The sequence below is a fragment of the Alosa alosa genome, chromosome 15, assembly GCF_017589495.1.
Source record: "Alosa alosa isolate M-15738 ecotype Scorff River chromosome 15, AALO_Geno_1.1, whole genome shotgun sequence".
Classification (NCBI taxonomy): Eukaryota; Metazoa; Chordata; class Actinopteri; order Clupeiformes; family Clupeidae; genus Alosa; species Alosa alosa.
This window is the reverse complement of record NC_063203.1, coordinates 11,756,920-11,784,183: the sequence shown is the minus strand read 5'-3', so window position 1 is coordinate 11,784,183 and position 27,264 is coordinate 11,756,920. Positions and strand designations below refer to the sequence as shown.

At 44.9% G+C, this 27,264-nt stretch overlaps 1 protein-coding gene across 1 annotated transcript in view; it reads left to right on the top strand.

Moving 5' to 3' along the window:
• The window catches only part of tenm4 (teneurin transmembrane protein 4), a 175,653-nt gene that overhangs the window by 20,844 nt on the left and 127,545 nt on the right, over positions 1–27,264 (top strand). The window contains 2 exon segments of the mRNA XM_048264462.1: positions 15,161–15,444; positions 16,686–16,958. Coding sequence (XP_048120419.1) covers positions 15,222–15,444; positions 16,686–16,958 — 496 coding nt within the window. The 5' untranslated portion in view covers positions 15,161–15,221.

Here is a 27,264-nt window from a genome sequence, read left to right as displayed (position 1 = left end):
AATGGGCCTATTGCAGAGGAGTCCTGCAGTTTGCCTCAGCTCAAAGGAGTCTGAGCTCGTCTAGTTTTGTCTGCCGCTGGCCTGAGCGTGTGTTGTCTGTGAAGTGTCGGTGAGGTCTAGCAACAGATGTTTGCTGCTGAGATTTGAAGAAAAGGAAGGTGCAGAAAATACACCTTGTGTCCGTGTTGAAGCCGAAATGCCTCCCTCCTCAAAGTGTGCTCGTCTTGTTAGATCCACCACCTGCCGTGTGTGTGCGTGTGTGTGTGACTGTGTATTTGGTGAAGTTATGAACAATGGTTAAAAGAATAGTTTCAGTCAGCGTTTTTGTCACCCTCTAGCTTAAAGCTGCAGTACGACTCATTACATCACTAATAGGTTGGCGTTTCGTTTCCGGATTTGATCGAAGTAGTAACACATCACACACACACACACACACACACACACACACACACACACACACACACACACACACACATAAAATATGTCTAAAGAGCATCTAGAGTCTGAAGGGCCTTCAAGGGTAGTGGTGGACGAGCTAATTAATGCAAAGTACAGCGTTGGGATTCATGCTCGTAACCATTCCTTCATGCAGTCGAAGTAATCAGTGGGCTTTCACAGATGTGGAGAGCCCTGGCCCTCACTAGAGACCCTGCGTACAACCCTTCCTCCCTGGCCTAATAAATCAGTATACTCAACAGCACATTATGCCGTGTGAATGTATGACTGCTGGGGAAATGAACCTCCCGCACCTAGGCTGGATCAACTGTGGTTTCAGACGATGCACCCACCCCCCACACACACTGCATCTGCCACACACATGCACACTTTTCTGAGGAAATAATGGAATGCTTACTGTATCAACACACTCGTGTAGAATGCCGCAAACTACGCTAACTTCTGTCAATGTGCAATATTTGACTATTTGATGCTCAAGCTGCAATGCCCAATCTAACTAATCCCTTGACATTCATGCATTTGCAAGACCAGGGATGATGTAGAGGCTTGTTGTTGGCTGAGGATCCCTGAGATCTGCTTATGACTTCACTGGGTGCGCTCTCTCAGCAAGTCCATCCAAGTTGCAGAACTGGGAGACGCCATTTCTCTTTTCAAAGGGCCTGGCTTATCTAAGGCTCTTTGGCTCTGAGCTAAGCAGGGGTTTTGGGGTCAATAGGCCGTCCAGGGCGCTTGGTGCCACGCAGTCAGCTTATCACCGCACCAGGGTGAGCGGCAGAGATGCCACCGCGATACAGGTATCAGCAGCCCGCAGCAGTAAGAGTGGCATTCAGAAACCCCAGGGGCTGCTTAACGCCTTAGCGCCCACCCCCGTGCTATCTGTGACTCCCATCGGCCCGCGAGTGCACATTTCATCACCACAGAGGCAGGCTGCTGAAAGAAGGAGAGAGAGCCCAGAAGAAAAGGGAGGAAAGAAAGAAAGAAAGAAAGAAAGAAAGAAAGAAAGAAAGAAAGAAGGAGAGCAAGGAAAGCAAAGCACAAACAGATTGATTTCCCTCCCCAGCTCTGCAATGGAGGTTCTCCCCGAGCGCCGTCACATTGAGATGATGTGTGTTCAGCTCAGGCACTGAGTGCTGCAGCATGAGAACAAAAACGTGCGTGTGTGTGTGCATGTTTCGCGTGTGTGTGTGTGTGTTGTGAGTGGGGGGTGGGGTGGTAGTAGTGGTGGTGGCGGCAGCAAGTTCAGAACAGAAAAATAAATCTGGCGAACACGGCCCAGCGCAGATTATAGCACAGTTTAAATTAAGATCTGACTGTAATTAGAAAGCATGGCATTGCGTCTGCGAGAGAGCCAGACACTTTTTTTCCTCTCCCTTTCCCTTTTCTTTAGCATCTGGCTCTGCAGATTTTCAGCATCATTCCCAGGAGACCCAGCGTCATTTTAGCTTCAATCATTTTGCCAGTTCATTAACCTCCAGCAAAATATATATATATTAAAAAATCACACAAACAACAAAATGGCTAACTCGGCATATCCTGTAACTCTCCATCGCCCCCCCCCCACACACACACACACACTCTCTGTCCATCCATCTTCGGCCCCCTCCTTCCCTGTTTTTACCATATCAGACCAACAGGAATTTCTGCCCGGGAGTGCAGTTTACCCCTCCATCCATTTGGTTAATAGATCCATTAGGCGAGTATAGAGAGGGGGCAGAGCTAGAGAGAGAAAGTGTCTGTGTGTGTGTGTGTGTGAGAGATAGAAAGAGCTGTGTGTGGAGAGCTTGTGGAGCTGAGTGTGACGAGTTAATTTGAGGTAATTTATGATTGTGTGTGAGAGAGAGAAAGAGAGTGTGTGTGTGGCGTTAGTCTTCGTGTGCCAGCTAGTTTCTCTGGGATGCTCAATCCTCTCCTACCTTTCCGTCCTCACCTTCAGTACACACACACACACACACACACTATATACACACACACACACCTCCGCTGCAGCAGCCCGGGGCCAGCAGTCACTCTGGAGCTCCACACATGCTTCCACTGATGCAAGCATGATGTAAGCACCCTTACATCAGACACACATGCAACACACACACATGCACACGTTACTCAAGCAAGAGGAAAAACAATAGAGCTGAGAGGGTGGATGGAGGAAGAGGACCACAAGGCTGTGGGGGTTTTAGCCATCTTTTGTGATGCCAGCAGCTCTTCTGATTCAGAAGAAAGAGGTGAGACCGCAGGAGATAGAGCAGGTCTTGAGTTTTGGGAGGGTCCATGAAGGCACACACACACAGAGAGAGAGAGAGAGAGAGAGAGAGAGAGAGGAGGCAATGGGAATGAGAGAGAGAGGCGAGTAATCAAATTTTCCTCCACAATGATCCGGGCACTCGCCGCCTCTCATCTGGCTTTTATTTATGGAGAGATCCCTTTTCTGTCCCGCGCCCTATCCCCTGATTAGATCCGGGATGCTGATTGTGGCCTGGAGCTACGGTGATCAATCCTAATTTACTGCGGGAATTAGATTAATATAGAAAAGATGCAGTGCACTGACCTGACAGCTCCAGAGGACCTCCACACAGCACCACCCCCACCCTCGCCGTCACCACCTCTTCCGTCACGCATGTACGTTCCTGTCTGACCAGAAAAGCAGGAGGAAACAGGCTTCACATTGTGCCTTTGTCCCCCCATATTTTTTTTTTTTTCTAACATTGTTTTTTTTTTGACGACCGCCAAACTGGTTCCCGCATCCTGAGCGAATCAGGCTGACATTGATGACTGGTGTTGGATTAACTGAGAGATGAGAGCTGGCACAGACGGTTTTAGCTTTTTTTTTTTTTAAAGGCCATGCACAAAGCTTTCAGTCGGGTTTTCAGCAATGGAAAATACAGATAACACCCAGTGCACAGGGCCATGCAGATCTTCTGATCATTTCATTTTATGCTTCATGTCGTAAACCGTTTAGGATGGATCAAGGGAGCTGCTGAGAAGCATTGATAAATGTACCCTCCGTATTTCGTATAAATGGCAGTTTTATATAAGCATATTGCTACACATATGGCACACAGCCCATGCCTATAATCTTCTAGCCATGTTTAACATCATTCACTGTTCCAGGTCTCCTGTCTTGTGTGTTTCTTTGCTGTGTCTCTTGACAGTGAAAAGCTTCTTTCTTGACATTTTCTGTAGGCATTGCTGGGTGACTTGCTGTGTGTGGTGTTATGGTCGGGAGGTAATTGTGGGAAATCTGTGTGTATATGCTCTATGTGTACGAGATTTTCAGACGCCAGGCAGCCACAGCACACAGCGTGGTGACTCAGTTGTCAGTATTATTATCGGCTGCTGGCTCGCTAAGTTCGCTAACGCCTGAATGCTAGCTCATTCCCTGGTCTCTTCCTTTGGCGCTCATGTGCGCTCTCCTGCTCTCCCCCAAAGCTCTCCTATCGAGCCGCCCGTGGATTGATGGGCCCTTAAAAGCACCATTATAGCTGCTGTGAACCATAGTGTTTGTGAAGGGCTGAGCAAATATTCACAGTCGTGGAGATTTTGCACAAGATTAAAGTCTGTTGGCCGGGATGTCGGAAACAATCCGCACATCCGGTGGAATTTCCACCATTGCCATCCTTCAGGCAGTCTTTGTGTTTCTCATAGATCCTGTGAATTTTTTTTTTTTTTTTTTTTTTTTTTTTTTTTTTTAAACGTGCTGTTTCCTCTATTTCCATCTGAAAGGACCGGTCAACCTGGTGCAGCGGCGCACATAATCATTATAGTGCTGTTATTTTTACAGCATTCTCCCTGGCCGTGTGTAGAGGTTAAAAATGTATAGGCTGTGGTGGTGCTGAGAAGCTTTAAACCGGCTACCGTGGACAAGCCTGGGAAAGCCATTAAGGCTTCAGTGAGATGAGGGATGGACGCAAACTCTCACACACACACAGCAGGCACACACACACACACACACATACACACACATACATACGTGACACAAGATTGTGCAACACACACTCATTTTCTCTCCTCTGGCTCCTGTCAGCTCTGTTCATTTTTTGGCCCAGTCCTCAAGGGAAATGTGCCCACCCTCCCTCGTATACACCCTTTTCCCAGCCCGTGACTTTTCACTCAAGATGTTTCACATTTAATACCACTGAGACTCTTCATATATGTACCCCTGTGGCCTCTTCACTGAAGCCGCCAATCTCGATCTCTGTGCAACACACACACATACACATCCGCCCATTTGTCGTCCTAAACCTGCACTTCCAGCTCCGATCTGCAAGGAGGGGCAGTTTACACGTTGAGGACCGAATAACGAGTATGCGGCAAGGCTAACTCGGATTGATGAGCTGTTGCTTATGAGGGACTGAGAGAGAGAGAGAGAGAGAGAGAGAGAGAAAAACCGAGAAAACACTAGAGCTGGCACTAGCTCAGGATGGTTGCTACAGCTACCTTCACGGATGGTGTAATTGCACTCACAGGTGCTGTCTGTAAACAGGGCTGTGGTGAATAATAGTTTTCAGACAGCGCAGCCAGGAGCAAATCAACAACAAATCATCGGTGGGTGTTTCCGCAAAACACACCGGGAGACATTTGAGTGTGTGTTTTGTTTCCGTGTTTTGACCAGAGCTTTTTTAGATTCACAGCAACACTGCAGTGTCTGAAGAGGGGGTGTGGGGGGTGAGGGGTGCAGATGTGGAGGATTGGGGAGGTAGGCTGGGTTCTTTTCTCTTCTTCCTGCTGTGTGGCTGGCACCGAATTTGGAACAAAGCTGTTATACGTGAGTGATGAAAGAGTGTGAAGGAGAGCTCTGACGTCCTAGTGTTAGCGTCCTGTTTTGTGTGTGTGTGTGTTTTCTCCTCTCCAACTGAGGAGATAAGAACTCCTCTGCAGTAGCTGCTTTGTGCTGGGGGAAAGCTGGAGTTCCACTATTTAGTGTCTTAGCTGTGTAGCGCTGTTGGTGCTCCTCTGCCTGGTGATCGACTGACCATTGTGCGCTGCCCTTGAGACATGCTACCCCACCACCGCCACTACCACCCACTGTGGAGGACTTGTAATTGCCTTTGTGAGATTGCAGCATTCAGGAGTCCTTCACCCTACCCTCCTTCTTTCTGTCTTCTATCCCTCTCTCTCTTCTCTCTCTCTCTCTCTCTCTGTCCTCCTCTTGCTTTATCCATCTCTATCTTGCATTTGGAACCCTATTGTGTTTTTTTCTCCTTCTCACTCCGATGTCCTCCCTCCCTCGCTTCTTGTCCGTCTCACAAGAAAAGTTACTTTGCAAGTGTAGCATAATAGCTGTACAAGGCTGTTGACTAAGCATGCCACTTCTCTCTCTCTCTCTCTCTCTCTCTCTCTCTTTCTCCGTCTCTTCACTTTCTCTTTGTGTCTGTTTACCTACCTGCCTCTCTTGCCATCTATCTATCTATCTATCTAGCTAAAATTGAGCCAGTCTGTCTGCCTGGCCTGTTTTGTTTTTGCTCTGGCCACCCCTCGTCTGAGATTTGAGGTGTGGGCCAGTGAGGGCTGGCAGAGGCGGAGATAGCCCATGGCTCAGACTGGCGCCCGGAGGAGAGATTTGATGTTTGATCCACACCTCAAATCGGCTTGAAGGCTGCCATTGGGGATGAGTATGTGGCTTCCCTTCCTGGGCAGTGGTGTCACTCAAGATGGCAGTGCAGGAGTTGAGCATCTATTTGGTCTGTTTATTTATTTAGACTCTCGAGGCAGGCGGCCTGGTGTGGTGTGCTCGCAGATTTTTGGCAGACAGGGGGAAAAAGACAGAAGGGAGGTGGACACACACACACACACACACTGACAGACAGGGACACACAAACACACACACACACACACACACACACACACACACACACACACACAGTAGCTTTTGATGTACTTTTAAAACATCTGTTTGAATTGCTCTCTCACATCCAAGGCTTTTCAGAAGCAGCAAAGCTTGGTGATGGAATTTTGACAGCTCCAGGATCAAACCATCACAGAAATAATAAGAAAGAATGACTCAACAGAATTGCTGAAGAGAAACAGATTTTGTTACATTATGTAGTCGGTCAGGGCAGAAAATCACCATGCTGCAGTGGTATTTGAATGCTGTAAAAACACATTTATTTCCTTGGGGGGTTGCATAGAATGAAAATCTGCATCGCCTGTTAGCTGCAATGTGTTTCATTGGCTGGAGGAATGGAAAGTCATTTATTCTGATATTGTAGAGACCATCATGGCAATGAGTTGGGTTTGATATGATGTGGCTTATAGCCACTTTAGTATTTCTTCATGGGAAAAAGAGCACTTGCCTGGTTGCTAGTCAATTTATTGGTGGACAACATTCTGGGGGCAATACAGTTTATAGAAGGAATGGTAATCGTGCAGTCGTCGTCTTTTTTTTGAGAATGACGCTACTGGGATATGGCAGAGAGGGTGATCCAGGATCCAGAGAGGGAATCCAGAGAGCGGGTGAGCTGTTGAGTGGTGTGGCATTTCTCATCAGTGATCTTAAGTGTGTGTGTGTGTGTGAACTTGTGTCTGTGTGCTGGTGGCTGGTGTGGTGTGTGTGCTTTTTGAGTGTGAGTGTGTAAACAAGCCCATCCTTACATTCACATGAAGAATAAATAGATGTTTTGGTAAAGGCTCACTGAAGTCCCTTCCTGATGCTGCCTGTGCAGTGGAGGTTCAAAAGCCCATTTGTGCCAGTTTCCCTGCTACCCCTTGGCCTGTCTTACACAGAGACCCAACAGTTTGAAAGACTCGAGAAGCGTGCACACACACACGCACACACACACACACACACACACACACACACACACACACACACACACACACACACACACACACACACACACACCCTGATGCTGTGGGGAAACACCCAGAGCCGTGCAACACACAGGATTCGCCTGTGAGCCGTTCACAGAGACACTCTGCAGGAACGACACTAACAGGGCTTCGTCTCTCGCTGCCACACCACTAACGCAAAATCCCCTAACATGTGTCTGTACCAAAAAAAACGCTGTAGCGTTAGCCATCTATCTATCTGTACCAGTAGGTGTTTTACCATGCAGTGTGCTGGCAGCAGCGTGAGCGCTCGTACTACTGGGATGGAGGCTAGCTGTTTGTTCAGAAGGCAGTAGATCAGGAGGGGAGAGCTGGAGGGAGTTAGCTGCCCCCGTCTTAGCCGGCGCTAATCTCACGGAGGGCCGTGGCAGCGGGGGCAGCGGAGCCCCCGCTAAGTCAACAACTCCGGAGCTGGTGACTTGGAGCGTGGGGCCGCGGAGCGGACAGGACAGCACGCCTCGAGCGTCTGTGGTGGTGGTGGTGGCGGCGGCGGCTACGGGGCCGGGGAGGTGAGGGGGTGTGGGGGCTGGTGCTGCTGGTGGTGATGGTGGGGGAGGGATTATGGCAAGTTGATTATTGCTTAGCTGGTATTAGGGTTGGTTTCATTCCAGCGAGGGTCATTGGAAGGCAGAGCCAGCACAACTGACGCTCTAATGAGCCGTAATGGAGGGCTCTAATGAGGATTGAGTAGCACCAACCCCCCACAGACACCTGTCCTCATACCTCCTGTGGGATTTTCTCGCTGCAGAAGACAGTTGCTATGGCTGAGTGGGCCAAAGCCATCTCTCTTCTCTCTGCCCCTGCTCTGCTCTGTGACGTCTGTTTCATGGTTTACTGTCTTAATTTGTGGCTGCTAGCAGTCTTAAGGATTTGGGATTGTGGGGGCTGGTACAGATTATTTTGGCTATGCTTTTGAACTATGTGAATATATTCTAATGTTCCTACATCCCACACGCTCTCCATCTCCCAGTCTCTCTCGCTTTCTCTCTCTCTCCCTCCCGCTCCAGTGACACCTCCACCCACCTGTCTTGAAGCGGCAAGCCCCTCTCGTGAAAAGGCAATTTATGATGCCTTTTTTGCTGCCGTGCTGTTAATGGCTAAGCAGAAATTTTCGGCGATCACTCCTACATGGTGGTGTTAACGTTCCGCCGGTCGGTACTCAAGGTCAGGAGTGTGCATCATGTGCAGCCAGCCCCCCCTGTTATGTACTCGGCCGCATGGAAAGCATTAGTCCCTCAGCTAGTATTTACGCTGTCTTGTCCTCATACCACACACTACTAATCTCCTCTCTCTCTCTTGCTCTCTCATACGCTCATTTTTAGGGATGGGATAAAGTATCGATACGGCAATATATCGTATAAGTTCTTTTAGCGATACATTATCGATATGCTACCACCAGATATCGATGTTTTTACTAAAATATTAAATTCATGCATAAACATAAGCATTAACATGGAAAGACTGAAATATGCATTTAAAAAAAATAATTGCTTGTTTTTATGAGAGAGGTATATTTTCACTCATTTCACAAAATATTTGTAGATTTATTAAGGGCCACTTTCTACACTGTTTCAAATCCTTTGAAATGAAGTGAATAAATACATAATTGCAGCTCTTTTGCCCTTTTGTTCTTCATTTACACAGATACTGTGATCCATCTTAGATTAATTATTCTAAATTGCTTAATCATGATATTGTTATTGTGGACAAAGTATCGACCTGTGAGTTACTCAGGCCCACTCAAGTTCTCTCACTCACTCTTTCTTTCTCTCTCTCTTCATTCTCTCTATCTCTCTCTCTCTTCTCTCTAACTCTCTGTCATGCTGTTCTGCTACTGTTTGCACTCTCTTTCCTCTCTGTCTCTGTCTCTCCTGCCTTGGCAGGCCCTAAACCTTGAATGGCTTGCTGTGATTACTAGCAGGGGGTTTGCAGGAGCCGTGCTCTCGGGCTACTTCTGTTTACGTTGGGGCTTTTTACAGATGCTGTTTTATGTGCTGGTAGGGGCTGCTCTTTGATCCCCGAAGGGAAGGAGGCCAGTTGAGAAGGAACTCACCGTGAAAAAGTGCTCCACCCCCAACCAATCCTGTCCTCCTGTCCTCCCTTCCACACACACACACACACACACACACACACACACACACACACACACACACACACACACCACCCGTCTCAGATCACCTTAAGAGAGGAGTGGAATGGGAAGCTATTCAGCCATCTACACACAAAGACACACACACACACACACACACACACACACACACACACCACTACTGTACTCTTTCTAAGTTACTTGCTTTCTTCTCACCCCTCCCTCCCCAAACTCGCTTCTATTGAAAACACACTTTTCTGTTGACCCAGGCGTTTCTTGCGGTAGTGAGGACCCCTATGAATGCAGCCTCCAAAAGAGAGTAAGTGGTGCGTGTGCTGTTAGCTTATAGACTTACTCATAGAGCCTGTTTAGAAACCATCCCACCCCCACCACCCCCTCTCTACTCTTCTCCTCCTCATTCCACTCTGTTCCTCTCCTACTCCCACCCCACCCCCACCCCTAGGAGATTGCAGAGGCCAGTGTTGGCCAGCGGACGGCTGTTAACTGCACCTGGAAGTGACAACAACATTATCCTAATGACAGTGCCACCTTTGATCAGCTCCCCCGAGAGCCGAGCTCCCCCTCCAAATTTGGCGACACCAGACCCCACACACACACACACACACACACACACAACAAAAGGTTGTGATGCTCCAGGGCTGCTGATGTGCCGCAAGGAGCCGGCGTGGGTTGCACAGGGGTCAGCGTCGTTAGAAATGTGTGCATATGCAGGTTTGCTGCGAAGATCTTCTCAACAGAATTTTTCAAACTGGCTCTTGTTATTTTTGGTAGAGAGAGAAGGCTGTTATGTAATCTCTTTTAAAATGGGTAGTGCCAAGGGGATTACAGACTAAAAATGAAAAGCAACTTTTATCGCCTCTTGGCTTTCGGAATGGTGTGGTCTCTCAGGAAATCAATTACCAACGAATATGAAAGGAATCTGCGTGGTGTACAGATGTTTTCTGCTTTCAAGGCGTGTGCTCTGGGCTGGATTTGTGTCGCTTGGTGCTGCTATTTTTAACTTTTTAAATAAACCCTTGGCAAATCTAATTCGGCCTCTGTTCTTAGTGATAAAATGGCCCCTAAATGCGGCCTTCCAGCTTGCAAAGTTGAAAAGAGAGAGAGAGAGTAGAAGGGCATTAGAACACAAGACTAGAATGGATTAAAAAAACATCTCCCCTCTATGTGTCCTGCTTTGGGAGTCTGTGTGTGTCTATGCATACACTGTATGTGAACAGACTTCATATGGTCAGTGACCTTCAAAGGGAAGCTACCAAATGTGTATCTATATTATTTTTTCATTGTAAGCTCCTTAGGTTTTCATTTATCATATTGCATGTTTTCATAATATATATATATATATATATATATATATATATATATATATATATATATATATGTATGTATGTATGTATGTATGTATGTATGTATGTATGTATGTATGTAATACATACATACATACATACATACATACATACATACATACATACATACATACATACATACATACATACATACATACATACATACATACATACATACATACATACATACATACATACATACATACATACATACATACATACATACATACATACATACATACATACATACATACATACATACATACATACATACATACATACATACATACATACATACATATTTCCTGTGTTGGAGTTCCCTGATCAATTTGACCCTGAAGCCCTTAGCTATAGTGCAGATAATAATTTAGAGACTCCAGAACGGAAGGTCGGCTTGTGTTAGCTTTTAGCACCTAGCTCCACACATTGTTTAATGACGTGGCAGGATTACACACTTTATAAAATTTTGAACAACCCAAACGGTGAGCTGCTGCTAAAGTCATTGGCATAGAACCTTCCCTGACCTTGCACTCCATTGCGGAAGCGTAAATGAAATTTTACTCTGCTGATCCTCTTAGTGCTGTCTAATGTCCCTTGCCGCAACTGAATCACAGACGGTGTTAAAAGCTCGAGTGTAATCATAGTAATTTACAAAAACATGTGCTTATGTTTCTATATGATTAAAAGTGCATTTCCATTTAAATACCTAGAAGCATGACATGGATCAAAATAGACACATGGTAAAAAGGATCCACAGATACACCATCAGTGCTCAAAGGCAAAGACTGTGTCGTGGCCCTGGAGCAGGAAAGAATTACTCTAATTTAATGGCAGCCTCCATTTGCAAAGATACTACCACCCATAAATCTCACCATCAGCCACTGACACCCCCCACCCCAACCCCTACAGAGGGCAACAGCCTCTCTGCGTGAGCTTTCGTCTCTCACTCCCAGCCAGCCCTAATAAATGACCATGTCTCTCAGTGGGTTTGATGCCGTCAGGATTCGGGAGTTGCCTTGTGTGGTGTTGGGCTACTATTTATTTATTTATTAATGTCCTTTTTCAGTGGAGATATTGATAGCAGTTTGCTGCCATTTATCAGTCGTTGCTGTCGGTTCCAACCTCGATGGGCGCTCAGGCATGCATGTATGTTCTGTGAGCACAGTAGGACAGATTCAGGGCCAAGCAAGAAATCTATAACCACACTCTACAGTCATAATGATGACAGAAGCCCCCAATACACACACACACACACACACACACACATACAAACACAAACACAAACACAAACACACACACACACACACACACACACACAGACCGAGCAGACCTGGCCTTCATCTTATATGCGTGACTGTTGGGCTGTGCGTCTGAGAGGTGGTCATGCTTTATTTGGAAAGCTAACTCCTCTGTGGCATTTCCTTCTGTATCAGGACACTGAAAGAGAGCAGCAGATCATTTTTATAGATATGTCTGGGCTTCACACCGCCCTCCCCGCTCACGAGTGGGAGTGGAGCAGCTGTCTTTGAAACAATAGTGCAAGATGAATATCTTAAGTCTTTGAGTTTCAGGACCATGCTAGTCATTTATTATCTGCCTCCGCAAAGACTTTTTGTAATTAAGTCTTTGTGTGTGTGTGTGTGTGTGTGTGTGTGTGTGTGTGTGTGTGTGTCTGTGTGTTTGTTTGTGTGGCTATGAGTGTGTTCAGTGTCTTTTTTTTTTTAGTTAGCATTTATATTGCAGTCAGGATGTTTTCTGCTGGAAATTCAAAGTCAAAGCAAGTGTGGAATTTGTTATTTGCTGGTATGCTTATGCTAGTTGCATACAGTTACAGCCTAACTATTTTAGTAACTAATGCTGGCAGAATAACAGACGTAATACAAAGCCTCTGTGTGTGTATTTGGCATTTCACTGTATTTGTCGCCCGTCACTTTGCTGAAAGGTTGGACAGTCTTTTCCCATGGCCCTGAAGGTATGAAGTCTGGGTGCACCAGCCACATTACAATGGAGAGGAAGCAGTATGCAAAGGAGACATGGCTGCCTCTTAGAGTGGAGCTCCTTGGAACCTTAGAAACAATGTTGAAAGAATGCCCTCTACAGAGCACCCCCAAACTTCAGAAGCGGGGGTGTGGGGTGGCCGTGGTGACTGTCTTTAGTTCCATTTCAATTTGCATGGCCAAGGGAGGTTGTTGGAGACAGAAAGTCGACGAATTAGCAATCCAAAAAGCAAAATGGTTCCCAAATGCACAAGCAGCTGCCTTAAGTACACTTTGAACATTTTTTTTGTGACAAAGAGAAACGCTGTTTTTGTCAGCAGTGGAGGTCCTTGTATAGAGGTCTCCAAAAGTCATTAATCACTGGCATCTTTTCAGCTGTCAGGGCCCTACAAAAGGTGACCCCAGCTCCACAAAGCCGGCTCCAATAAAGACCTTTTATTATGAAGGGGGTTAGAGTTAGGGTAGGGGTTTGGTGGGGGGAATAGATATAGTTTACTGTGGATTACGGGTCTATCCCGCACAATTATAATACAGTGGACTTAAACGGCTTATCCTCTGACAGAAAAGCCTAGCCTGAACTGAACTGACATATTGTCCTGAATACTTAGCACACATTTTTTTTTCTCTTGTCCATTGCAGTGTTTTGGGAAAAGTGAGCTTGTTATTTATGTCCCGTCTTTTTATAAGAAATCAAGTTGTAAATGTCACTTGCTTGATTGTAAGTATCTTGTGGCCGTTCTTATTGTGATCCACGGCTATGGTTCAAAATTGATTCTCATACAGCGGACTATTGTGCTACATATGAGTAAAATAAAAAATGAAAAAAAGAAGCACAGTGTTTGAGCGGAATCAATTTGAGATAATTTACCCCGAGTTGTGTGACGCACTTGATTTGGAACAAAGACCCCGTCGAAGTGGAGCAAATTAAATGAATCAGCCTGTGGGAAATCTCTCTACCTTTAGTGAGCCTTAGAGAAAACAATGACCTATCCTCTAATCAACTTCATAAATCCACATTGACATGCTTTAAGCCCCCTTCAATAGCTCCACAACCATGTGATAACCTGCCAAGGCAGGGCCCATCATCTATAAATTGTTATCTGGACCATATAACCTTAACGGAAAAACTGTGCTGTTGCTGCAGCTACTGCTGTCATTAACAACAGGCCATTTTGTTTTTTCCTCGCCAGTTAATATTACCTGCAAAATCAGATTAGCATATGCTGTGGTGTAATTGAAGCCTCTGCATATTGCCCTAATTTTTCTACTTCACTGCTGTCTTGGCTGGCCAATTTGTTGAATTCAGCAAATTGCTTATCAAGTTAAGCAGGTTAATTAGCCTTTCAAATGTGCTCATAGCGATGGAGCATAGTTGTTTTATTCCCCAAATGTTTGTTAGTGCAGATGTAAATTATTTTCCAATAGATTTTAATTAATTGTTTCCTTTCCCTTTTGCTTTTTTATTGAACATTATCTATCATAGGTTTATGAGCAAGTCTGACTTTAAACACCCCTACTGGTTCAATATCCTCCGCAGTTTGTGGGGCTGTCCACTTTGGCGCCTGCCGTGATTGATGTGTTATAAACAGTGCAATCTGTGGAAGGACACCTGCCAGTTTTAGGGCTGCTTGGATTGCAGCATTTTTCCGTGGCACATAAAAGGGAATATTTGTGGGGACCTCGGATCGTAAACTTTTGTTGTGCAGTATTTTATAAAAATTAATCCTGCTGGTTCTTGGTCGCTTACTGCTGTATTTGCAGCAAACGCTGTAGTGGTGCTGCATCGCTGCACAAATCTCGCCCCATGCCGTCGTGCTGTTTGGAAAAACATCAAAGTCATATCACATAAAGACGTAGAGATCATACAACTGTCTCTAGTGTCTTAATAATATTACGGTCATTGCAGGGATATTGTGCCTAAGAGGTGTGACCATTTTGGTGTCAGCTAAAAAATGTTCAGAGCTTCAGACTCAGACCAAGAGCAATATATTTAAAGAGTATGCTTTAAAAAAAGCAAAGTGTCATAACCAAAAATAGGTTACAATACAGATAAAAGTTGTCGTCTGAGTGAAATTTATTATGATGCTCTGAAAATGGAGACCTTGTAGGTCCGTATGAATGGAGGCAGAGGAAGAAACCTACTCTGCTCAGTAGTCTGTAGTCACATGTATAGCCAAACGAGATGACTGTAATTAAATGCATACCTAAAGTACATTCTCAGCTGTCACTGAAATATATTAATGTAGTGCTTTCCAGAGGTTCATTTTACAGAGAGGAAGGTTGTGAGCCAAAATAAATGGTAATTTCTCACTCAAACTGTTCATGTATTTAAGTGGAAAAATGTGAGTAGGGGGGAAAAAAAGTAACTGGCAAGACTGAAAAAATCTAACCAAGAACTTTTCTTCTTTGTCCTTTTCCTTCTCTACCCACAGCATTTCTGGGTCTGAACTCCGTCACTTACCTTTTGATGTTGACAAAAGAGAAGAGGTCGCCATGGAAGTGAAGGAACGCAGACCTTATCGCTCGCTGACCTCCCGGCGGGACACGGAGCGGCGCTACACAAGCTCCTCGGCCGACAGTGAAGACGGGAAGATTAACCCCAAGTCCTACAGCTCCAGCGAGACACTCAAGGCTTTCGACCAGGACTCCAGGCTGGCCTACGGAAGCAGGGTCAAAGACGTGGTACACCATGAGGTGGACGAATTCTGCAGGCAAGGTAAGGAACGGTCCATCCCACTTTTGCCACCAGAGTGAATTCCTACCGCGAGCATGACTATGTATGTGTTCTATTTAATTTTATATATTCATTTGTATAGATGTTTAAAATATGGTGTAAGCTATACCATACAAAAGTTTTAGTCACTTGGGAATAAAATGCTTAAATGTGAGAAAACATAATGACATAATCAATCTACTTATCAAATAACAACATAAAATAAGCAGTAAACAAAAAAAGAAAAATCTAATCAATATTTGATGCAACCTTCCTTTGTCTTCAACAAGGTATCAATTTGCCTATAGGTGTACTTGTAGTGTTTTTAACTAGAAAGCATTACATGATTTATTGATATGAAATATCTCTAATAATTGTTAGGAAAGTGCTCTTTAGGGGCTGTGGCATGTCCTCCTGAAACATTTTAGAGAGTCATCTCTTACAGGCAATTAAAACGAACTGTGTGATATTTGATCAGGATTTAATGTAGGCTATCTAAGAAACTTTAAAAGGAGGTCTTATTACACTATTGTAGACCTGACATTACTTGAGACTGAATTTAACGACAGGGTGAGGTGTGTCCGGATTCTCTGATGTCTTTTATGACCTTCTAATGTGTCCAGATGAAGGCAACCTGGGGAAGAAAGCATCCGCTCGCAAACCTTTTTACTCCCCATGAATACTAAATGCATTGTTGCTCTCGACCACACCAGCACTCTGGCTCTTTTTGTATGCCTTGTCTTTGGTGCAGCTCCCTCTTGTAATTGTAGGATTTTGCAAGTCATGGAAAAGCTGTTGCACTGTTAACCCCCCTTTTTTTAAAAAAAAAAGCTACTCCCCTAATAATCACATTAAAGCACTCCAACACAGTTTAGTGGATGAGGTGGTGTTCTTTGTTCTGAAGGACTTTTGATATAGTCAGTTATTAATCTGCTTTATGCCCACAAATCAGGATAATATAATGTAATGGCTCAGAGCTTTTTTAATAATGTTCTGACCAGAATCCACTTTTTACATATACAAATTATCCTTCTTATGTACTGTATATTTCAGTTATTCTCACGTTTGTCTCAATAAATTAGCTCCATAACTGCCTCATGTGCTTAGCTAAGCCCTACAATAATGTTTGTTTTGTGTGCATTGTATGTACTCCAATTGTGTCCGTCTGTGCTCATGCATGTGTATCCTTGCATGGCTATGTGTCTATATCAGCATGTATGTATTTTTGTACTTTGTCATTGCAGGGGCAGACTTTTCTCTCCGTGATCTGGGCTTTGGCGAAGCTGTCCCCTCTCACGTGGCGGCCTACCGGACAGATCTAGGCCTGCCCCACCGCGACTACTCTGTAAGCGTGGGCTCGGACGCAGACACCGAGACCGACGGCATCATGTCCCCAGAGCACGCTGTCCGGCTGTGGGGCCGGCAAAACACCAAATCGGGCCGCAGCTCCTGCCTGTCCAGCCGGGCCAACTCCAACCTAACGCTGACCGACACCGAACACGAGAACACAGAGAATGGTAGGGCATTTAGTCCTCTCTTACTTTTGTTGTTTTTCTTATGTTTTGATTTTGTTGTTGATCTGTTACTTGTTTTCTTCTTGCTCCTCCTCCTTTGACTAATGTTTGATATACCAGGTGGGAGTCTTCTTGCTGTCTTTTTTTCCCTTTTCTAAACCATATGCACAGCTAAACCTGGACAAAGCCCTACACATTGCTGGCTGGCTGAGTGACTCTCAGAGTAATCACTCACTTTGGCAGGGATGCTTTTTTACCCTAGGTGCGGCGCTTGTCTGCAGAAATGAAGTGTCAAAGCAAAAGCCATGCCACATGTTGTTTCTTCTTCCCCCAAGGTCTTTCAGGAGGGTACCTCTGGTGGCTTGTAGCGAAAGCTGAACAGTCCTTGTGAACTATGACTGTGACAAGAGGGACAGTGCTGGTCATCCGACTGGCATTTTTCAATTGGTCTCTTTAATTTTCAGTGGTTTAGCTCTGCTTGTTGAAGTACCCTTTTGTGATGAAGGACCTTGAATTTCCCACCAGTTTGATGTCAATATTGATGTTTTTCTTGCATAAAGAGTGGCCTTATCCATAATCATGAATCTCCTTTAACTTGTCAAAAGCTGCTGTTGTTTTGAAAAGGGCTTAAGTGGCCTCTTATAATAGGTTAGTTGAAACATTGTCCCTGGGCAGTCAATTTTAGTGCATGGTTATGCATACACAAAAGAGATACATTACACACCAATTGCTAATAGTCCCGAACTGTGAAATTTTACAATCCTCCCATTGTCCTGTAGTAACATAACCCTGTCATCCTGTGTGATCCTGGGGATTCTCAGCGTAGGGCGAACCAACCTTAATTTTGGTCTTGGTTGTTTGAATCCTGCTGCTTGTGCCCTAGACATAAGTCAGGATATTTCCCATAATTTAGATCTATTCTTATTTTAATAATAAAGGTCCCCAAATTTTAGGCATCTTATTCTGATGAACAGTTGCAGATTTAATCAAAACTATCAAAAACAATCAAAACAAATTTCATCCAGTGCTTTTTTACAAGGTATTAGGAGACATATTTGTACAATATTTAGGCATGGGTCATTTTAGACATGGGTCAAGTCTCACCTATTTGTTCCTGGTAAAAGAGTCCGATATCCTCTCAGTCACACAAAAGACAGCAATTATCCATGGTTTGCCTTCAGTAGTTTCTAACAGGTGATGACACTGCTCCAGATAAAGGAGCTGGCTCGTCTGATCTGTCTTCCTGGGTCTTGGGCTGGTTAAATGGCCCCCTTGAGGCCAGTGAGTGCTGGAACCAGCGCAGAAGGTCACTATGCACTGGGTGGGCGTCGCTGTGAAACTTGTACGGGGCCCGATTAAGCATGTAAGCGAGCTGAAAAAGGCTGTCGGTGAAATTAAATAAATAAACAAACGTGTCACAGAGGAGGATACAAAAAATGGTAGTAATGAAAGACATCTTGAAAGATGTTGTTTGATAAAAACAGGAGTGGTGTGGAGGGGCTGGCGGCGTGGGGGATGTTGACTTGTCATTTTCTTAGCAGCTGTAACCAGCGAGAATACGATTTTTGGAGGCACCCTCGTGGTTCCGCCTCACTGAATTCATTTGGCGCTTCTCCCGTGGGCAGATGCTCAAGCAAATCTGCCTCATGACTTTGTGTGCCAGCCAGGCAGCCTGAAAGCACTCAAAGCCACCGTGTTGACACCCGCCACATTGCCTGGGCAGCCCAGGTGTTGTTCTACATTTGAAAGACTGTGTTGAATCTGCTGCGCTCGCTGCTTTAGCTGTGGGTTGCTTGAGAGGCAGCCAGACACACTGAGCACTGTTGCCTTAGGTAGAGGATTTCACTCAACAGAGAGGCTACCATGCTAAAACCGTCCCTTGAATCATTTTTTTGATTGTAAAGAATGGCAAAGGCTGTGGTTTCTTTGTGCTGGCCCACCCGATTAGAACTGGCTCCACGCAGCTATCTCTAGATGTGTCATTACACCCTGTAAAATTATTTTTTTGAACCTCCAATGACAATATTTCATTCAGATTATGGTTTGTTGTATGACATGCATTTGACTTTGTACACAGATGCTTGCACTAAATACTTTTCTCCAAGAAGAATCTTTAAAAGAGCATGATTCTTCTAGATGCATACTACCTCCTTGCAATTTTCTCCATGTATTTGCTTTTCTGAAATCCAGCGACACAGCTCTGCATTTCAGAGAGAGCCCCATTGCAAAGCATTAGATTCTTATCCCAACAGACAGATGTGACTTCAGATTCTGAGATGGGTTTGCCTGATACTCAAATCCTGAGGGAAATGAAACTGCCCTTTACAGTCTGGATCTTTATGTAGATGTTGATCGGGTGGTGTGTAATTTAAGTGGACTCCATTGCTCAGGGAAAAAAAGAGGGAAGTGCCCATATTGTAATTGTGATGCCAATTGCTTCGACAGCTACATTTGGACCGTTGCAAATAAAAAATAAAAACCTTCAGAAATTCAGAAACAGCTATTTATTCCAGTCATCCAAGCCGAAAGACGACTTGCGTTCACCATTTAATCTGGTAATGCATAATAACTTGCGTTTCATATATGCAGAGTTAATTAAAAGCCATTGAGCTGCCTGGTTCACTTGTGTTTTAATCTGCCTGGCGTCAACAAACCGTTTCCTTTGCCTTTAAAATATTCGTGCCGCTGGCCAGTTTCTCCCGCGCTGTGTGTGTGCTTTTCTTGACCCTCAGGTATTATACATGCAAATTGTGGAAAGCGATTCTGATTAAATCATGCCTGTATATGTTTCAGTAATGTGAGCATAGCTCTACCTGATACCGCTGCCAATTAGCTGAATAATCAACATCCTCCATTCTTACGCGTGGTAGATTGTTTACCGTCTGCGTTGGTAATGAAGTTTCATTTAGCATTTAGGAGGGTGCTTTAAGCTTTAACTGAGCACATCTGCATTTGAGAGAGAGAGAGAGAGAGAGAGAGAGAGAGAGAGATTTTGCCAATAGCGAGACTGGGATGCTCGCTTAGTATCTAGCTTGTAGCTTTATGGTTTGCTGGTGAGCAGTGAACAACATGACCCAATTTTTATTGTCTTATTTGGAAAGGATGGTTGGACAATAGCCTGACAGCCTGCTTAAATATGCTCCCTCAGCTGCTAGCCAGCAGAGACTTTGCCCATCCCCAATGAGCTCTCAGTTGTTTATTAGAAGCTCAAATCAGCTCAATGTGTGAGTATGGGTGTGCATGTAAACTGTGTGTGTGTGTGTGTGTGTGTGTACATCTGTATATGTGTGGAATAATGGGGTCAGGCTGACTGGCCCTAAAGCCTGCGGACCCCCTGTGAGTAATTCTAGCACATCGCTGCCGCCGAGTCACGTCCGTGACAACACAGGTCATCAGTCAGCCACGCCCGCTGGAGAAGTGACGGCGGCCTGGGGCTGTGCTAGATACGCCTTCAACAGCTGTGGCAACACACAATGCACACAACCACAAGCTCCCTCTGTCTCTCACTAGCTATAAAGAAGGGCATAAACTACTGTAGCTGTACGCAATGATTATTCATTGTTTTCATAGTAGACTAAAATGTGTGTGTGTCTGTGTCTGTGTGCAAAGTAGTGCATTTATACATATTGTTTATATACAGATATATTTACATAATATATTTGTATTACTTGTAGTGCATTGGCTTTAGCTATCTGGGGACCAGTGGGGGGTGCTGTTGGGGGTCAGACAGTTGATGATTGAGACCAGTGCTGCCTACCCTTCATCCTTACCCCCTCCAGAGGCAATGTGTGCTGAGGTACCAGAGTATTGATAACAGAAACGTCACGCTCGGCTCAGCATCACAGAGTTAATGTAGGAGTGCTGTTCAAAGCGATCTGGTGGCTTGCGGCCGACGCCAGAGGAATGGGTTGTTCCCATGGTGCCAGCATCCCAACTGTAAAGGATTGAGTAGCGGGTGGTGCTGTATGTGGGGGTCGTAATGAGGGGAGGGCGTAGCAGTCGCTCTTTGTCTTCGCGGAGCAGTGCAAGTGGAGTTAGAGAGAGGACTGGTGAGCGATTTCTGCAGATTAACCTTGAAGGGCGATTTATGTTTGTTTTGTGTGTGTATGTGTTAGTGCGTGTGTGTGTGTGTGTGTGTATGCGAGAGTAAAGCTGCCAGCCCTTGCACTGATTTTCATTTATTCCTCACTGGTTCATTTTATTTATTTATTTATTTAACTAAGAGAGAGCACAACAAATTAATCTTATAGATCACTGGGACTGTTATAAAAATAAAACGATAAATGTGTCCCTGAAAATTACATAGGGGAACATTTGCAAAATGGTGCTTATTAGGATCTAATAGATGGTCCTTAGCATCCAGCAACTGGGAGTATTTTATAATAACCTCATCTTCACCATTACTTTATTAACTTACTGACCCTTTAATGAGCAACATGGACTTGTCACGCTCTCATGCATCCAGCCACATGCCACCAGGTTTCATGTCTAGACTAACTGGAGTATAGGTTGATATCCAGCAGATTTACTTTTACTGCTAACAATGGGCTCCACAGTGGCTGTCAGTATGGGCTCCCATAGGGATGCTGTTATCTGCTGCCGCCTCGTGCCCTGAGAGAGGTGCCAGGCCTTGTGTGTGTTTTTTTTCTCTCTCTCCAAGCCACTGAGCCAACATTTTCAGACAGGCACCGCTATAGGGGGAAGTGTTGGAAACAGAAGCCGCTCTGCTAAAAAATGGTCTTTGGGAGCAAATAATATGGTGTGACTTCGAGGAGGGATGAGTGATTGTGTGGTTTCCCCCCGATTCTGGGACTTTCTTTCCCCCGCCTCCATCGCTGGGCGTCCACGGCCCATCCATCAGCAGTTTTCCGGGGCAAGCAGCCTACTATACCAGGTAATGTAGAGACCAGATAGCTCTTTAATGTTCAGCTCAGAGCCCCCGGCATGGAAGTGGAGCCATAAGGGTCAGAAAGGGAAAAAAAAATAGCCACCAAACCCTCACGTTGCTATTTGTTAATTAGCGCCCCTGCCCGTGTTTACTGTTGCGTGTCTTCAAAGGTTGGCCATGTCAATTGACAGTGACAGTTCCCTGAGCCCCGGTGTTGCTTTGGTTCCCTACAGGATGACTAGTTGAAACACAGGGAAAGAAAAGAGGCCTCAAGATCAGACGGGACAGATTTTTCATGTTCCCCCTACACGAGATGGAAAAAAAAAATTGCTTCCTTTTGAGTTACGCTTGAACGTCGTGTTTCTGAAGCTACTCAATCTGTTCTACACCACCGCCTTTGTTAGGCAGAGAAAGAAGAAGAAATAAATACCCGAAAAATAAAACCATAAGACGGTAAAACATGTCACTTCCAAGGCTTGGAAGAACGAGTAAACTCTGAACTGCTGAACGATTGAGGTTACGAGAGGCTCTGTGGTAGTGATCAGTTTGACAGTAATTGGGGATGTCGTCATTGAGTCAGGCGGTCGGTGTTTGTGCCTGGGCTCGCTCAGTCCTGCACTCAGAGCACTGCGGGGCTAATAATCGCTTGATGCTCTGCTGTAAATGATTATTACCTGTATTCTGCTGCTCGGTGAATGGCCTTCTCTCACTTGGTTAAGTCTGTGTCGATTGTTTTGTGTGTTTTCCTAATAGCCCATCTGCCCCCTTGGTGAGGTCATCTGGCTTGTGGAAGCAGTAATTGCAATGTGGCTCTGCTTATGGAAATAACTGCTTTTTGACGAATTACACAGAGAGGGGAGATGAGCACAACATCGGAGCTTTTTGTTTTTGTTTGTGCTTTCTGAGGGGACGAAAATTGGTCCGTGCAAGTGAGGCGAAACTCAAATTAGCTTTGGCAATAGCCACACCTACCTGAGGTGTTTGGAGCATGGGGGAGGTTGGAATAGAGGATGGGGGGGTATATCTCCTTTGATGCATGCCACCCATTTGGAAGGCATCTCTCTCTTTCACTTCTCTCTTCCCTCTCTCTCTCACTCTCTCTCTCACTCTCTCTCTCTTGCTCGCTCTCTTGCTGTGTCCTTTGAACTGATTCCCCCGAGGCCCACCACCATATTAGGAGCCCGCGGAGTGAAGTTAAATCAGACTTCCAATTAGAAGAGACATTTCCTGTATTACAGAACTGGATTCATTAGGGCATGTTGAACAGTGTTGTGGTAGGGAGACCACAGAGGGATGGGGTTACTGACGTGACCTTGAGCCAGTCTGAGAGAGAGACAGAGAAAAAGAGACCGAGAGAGAGGGAGGCTAGCAACTCTGCCCTCTGATTTGCCATCTAGTGAAGTCCATGACAATCAATGCATTGCTTACACAATAATCTGTTATTACCCGCTTTAGAGTCTGTGGCTGGTTGTAGACTAGACATGACTGGAACATGCTCCTTGATCTTGTGGAGTTTGCTCAGGAGGGCTTGATAAACTTGGGCAGGAGGAGTATTTTAGGATGGGCAGGAGCAGATGCATTGTCCTGTATGGGCTGTGTTTGTTGCACAAGAGGAAACTATCGTCCAAAAATGAGTTTTCTAGGCCGAGCTTTACAATAGTGTTTCCTCTTAACTTTGAAGGTCTATGACTCATTCTTGCTATTTTTAATTCTTTGGACAGCCTAACAGTTATAGCAGCTATCATGTAATGCCTGTTATCAGGATTTCGTTTGCCTGTCTGTGAGCTGATTACTGTTGTATTGCAGCAATCAGATACTGTTGTCCCCTCATTGAGATATTCATTGCCTCACACTGTGTGGAAGTATTTGAATTAAGCTGTGTTTAAAGTGCTTAAAAATTCGAGATAACAGATTTTATCACAAAGTGTGAATGTTTTCTGAAACGTAACATTTCCAAATAGCTTGATGTATAATATAATATATATTATTTATACAGGTATACCTTCTCCTACTGTATATATACCTCTCTAAAATTGGTTGAGTTATTGTGTTTGTTGTGTCCAGTTCATATAGCTTTAAGATGGCAGACAGCCTTATCAGAACTAATTCCTCATGTGTACTGGTGCATTATTTCTGTTATGAAGTGATAAGTGAAGGGGGGGGGGGGGCACACACATTCCAACAGTCACATCACAGTGCCCACCGGCATCACCAGAGCTACTTTGTAGTCATTTTTTTCCATCGAGGCATTTAAAATGTAAATAGTCTCGCATTAATGTGACGTGCTGTCCATTTCTGAGCTCTTGCCAAGGTGCATCAGAGGCAGCAGCTTGCTCTCAACTGACCCCCCTGTCCTTTACTGTCGCAGTTTCGGGGCCAGATTTAAAAAGTCTCTTTTTTCCACCAAGAAACGTCTCTAAACTGAACTCAGACTTTTGGGTATCATTTTTGGCTGCGGTCAACCCCCTCATCCACTGCAGTCATCCCACAGACGTCTTGCCACTAGATTGCAAATGTAGAGTGAAATCCAAAATGTTTTATAAGACTTGCTTAAGTCTTTGCTAGCTTTGGGATTTGGACGTGACATTCACCACATTTGCGGACTTGGAGCTCGAATTCTGATTTCTCACGCCCATGACTCCTTCGCCAGTAAACAAAACGGGAAGGAAGTTGGGGGTGGGACGAAGAAAACAGAAGCATGCCTTCATTTGTTTACTGTTTTGGCAGCTGTGTCCCTTTCTCAGATCAGGGATTAGCACACTTCCAAACCAGCTTATTTTGCAGGCTAAATTAGGGCCTCTTAGATGCCCTAGTGGGCTTTGCAGAGTGGTTATCTGCCATATTCCATAACCTCCCCACGATTCCCCTGCTCTTGCCCCCTCTCAGCTAACCTCCACCGACAGCCTCATGGTGCAGCTGATCGCTCCCTCAGTGCGTCACAGGCGCCGTGTCCATCGCTAATCAGACAACAGCGAGGCTGGCTCGTTGGCTCATTCGCTCATTTCGGTCACTCGTTTTTTCTTTTGCCATCTTCGTCTAGCTGTCGGTCTCTCTCTCTCTCTCTTTCTCTCTCTCAGTGTGACACTTCCCAAGCAGTTTCTCTTACTCCTTTTTTCCTTTCCATTCTCTCTCTCTCTCTCGCTCTCTCTCTCTCTCTCTCTCTCTCTGAAATGTCATATTAGCCTTCTATCTAATCCCAGTTAAATTAGCTCTACAGATGGGTATGCAGGGTGGTGGTAACTTGCTTTTCCAGTGTGTCATGTCAGTTTGCCTGTGCCAGGGTGGGGAGGAGACATGGTGAGAGGACAAACCAGAGAGAAGGAGAGTGATGGATGGAGAATGCATCAAGATCCGTGTCAGGTTGAAGACGGGACCAATTTGGACCAAGTTAAAGTCATATTTGCCTCCAAGAACACCATCACAACTACTTGTACATGCATTCTTTGTCATGCTGGTGCTACTTGAGCGGTTATATTGGTAGTTAGAGAAAGTCCTTTATTTTTATGGTTCAAACTTTTTCTTTTACTTGTGCCAGATACCAATTTCAAGAGGTGTCAAAATCGAAATGGTGGCTATTCATTTTCACATCTCTTTAAGAGAAGTGGAAAGGGGAGCAAACAAAGAAATGCAGGAATACAAATGTGTCTGACATCGGAATCTTAGTAATACAGTGCAACATTCTTTGGTATTGCGCTCGGCACATTACATGTGAAATATATTTCCCTTCTTTCTGTGCCGTAATGAGAAATGAAGCTAGTGGAGCAGCGCGGTGAAATATCAGAAATGGTGTGGCATGTGAGACCCGTGACAAATTAAATGTAGCAAAGGGGCCCATTCTTTTCTTCTTTCTTGTTCATCACATTTTGCTGGACTCTGCATTTCTGTGTTATTTAATTGGCTTTGACATAAAGACTAGTGTGGCGTTGGACTAAGGATATGGTCGCATTTTCATTACCCGACTGGAATAGACCTCATTTAATAAACGTACCTAGATCACACTGAAATTGATGCTGGGGATTTTGTGCGCATTGGTAGTTGCTGCATTACTCTAGAGAGCTCAGTCAGTTGGAATGAGCTCTAAAACGCAATATGAACCAACATGTGACCACAATACTAAGTTAAATCTCAAAGTTTCAAGTCATAACATGGCTGTGTCAGGGTCTCTTCATCCCTTACTTCCAAAAGCTTTATGGAGACCTGTGCTAGTCACGTCTTGCGTGTCATAATTTGAGTCACGGAACATTGTGGTTTTATAACAAGCCAGTAATTTCAAAGGAGTCGTAAACACAGCTATGCAAATGTCACTGTACTTCGTCTGAGAGTTCATGAGTGAAACGAAAGAGACCTGCGGACTGAGACTGCCTGTCTGTGTAAATGGCCCAGGCTTTACCTATTAACCATTCCCCTGGAACAATATGGAAGGTAATAACAAAGATGCAGCCATTAGCCTCATTGGCTTCCGCCTATTAAAAGTGAATCTGCTACTTTGTGAATTATCACTGTTTCCTGCCTTTGAGCAATAATGAAAATATGGAGATGAGCATCATTTTTCCACCTCTCTCTCTCTCTCTCAGTCTCTCTCTCTCTCTCTCTCACCCTCTGTTGTCTTCCTCAGACTATAGCAATTTGTGAGTAATGATTGTGAACAGAAGCATTATCATTATGGCTTGCCTTTTGCATGCCGGTCCGCTAGCACTCTGCCGGAGACATTAGCTGCGAGATAATCTGTAATATTTTTTTTAAATTTTTTTCCAAATGTGGGAAGAATGCTGATGATCTCTCGCTCCGCAGTCTTATGAAATAAAAACCAGTGGCACACCTCGCACACAAACACACTCAAGCATCTGTAAATCATTCGTTCCCAGGTGTGTGGTGTGTCTGACGGCCTGCACGTTGACTAATGCAGAGCGTGTGAGGAGAAGCAGGCACCCATGTTCCACACTCGCGTGCTTGACGGTGACTAGAGAGGAGAGTGTTGTTGTGTGGGGTACATGTTGAATGTCACAGAGGTATATTCGGTAGGTGCATCATAAGGTATCACTGTCTGCAAATGAAAGGGCATTTTTCACCTGGCGGTAAATGTTGTCTTAAGTGTGCCACATTTTTTTCTCCGTGACCTTGTCTCTGACTGCTGTTGCGCTGAGAAAAAACCGTAGCAAAAAACAAAATAGGTCTAGTTTACAGTTGCTTGTTTTTTTTGTACTGAAGGGAGCTGAGTAAGGAAAAATGGTGGTGTGTGTGTGTGTGTTGGTCTTTGTCATTTCTTCCGTCTCTCCTCCTATCCCTTTCCATTTTGCTCTTTTTCACTCCGCTCCGGAAGTTTCACTGTCTCCTGTGAGCCCTCTCCTTTTGCAGTGGGGCCAGCTGAGAGTTCTAGCAGGTCATGCAAGTGCCAGGGCTCCTGTGCACCAGTGAACTGCA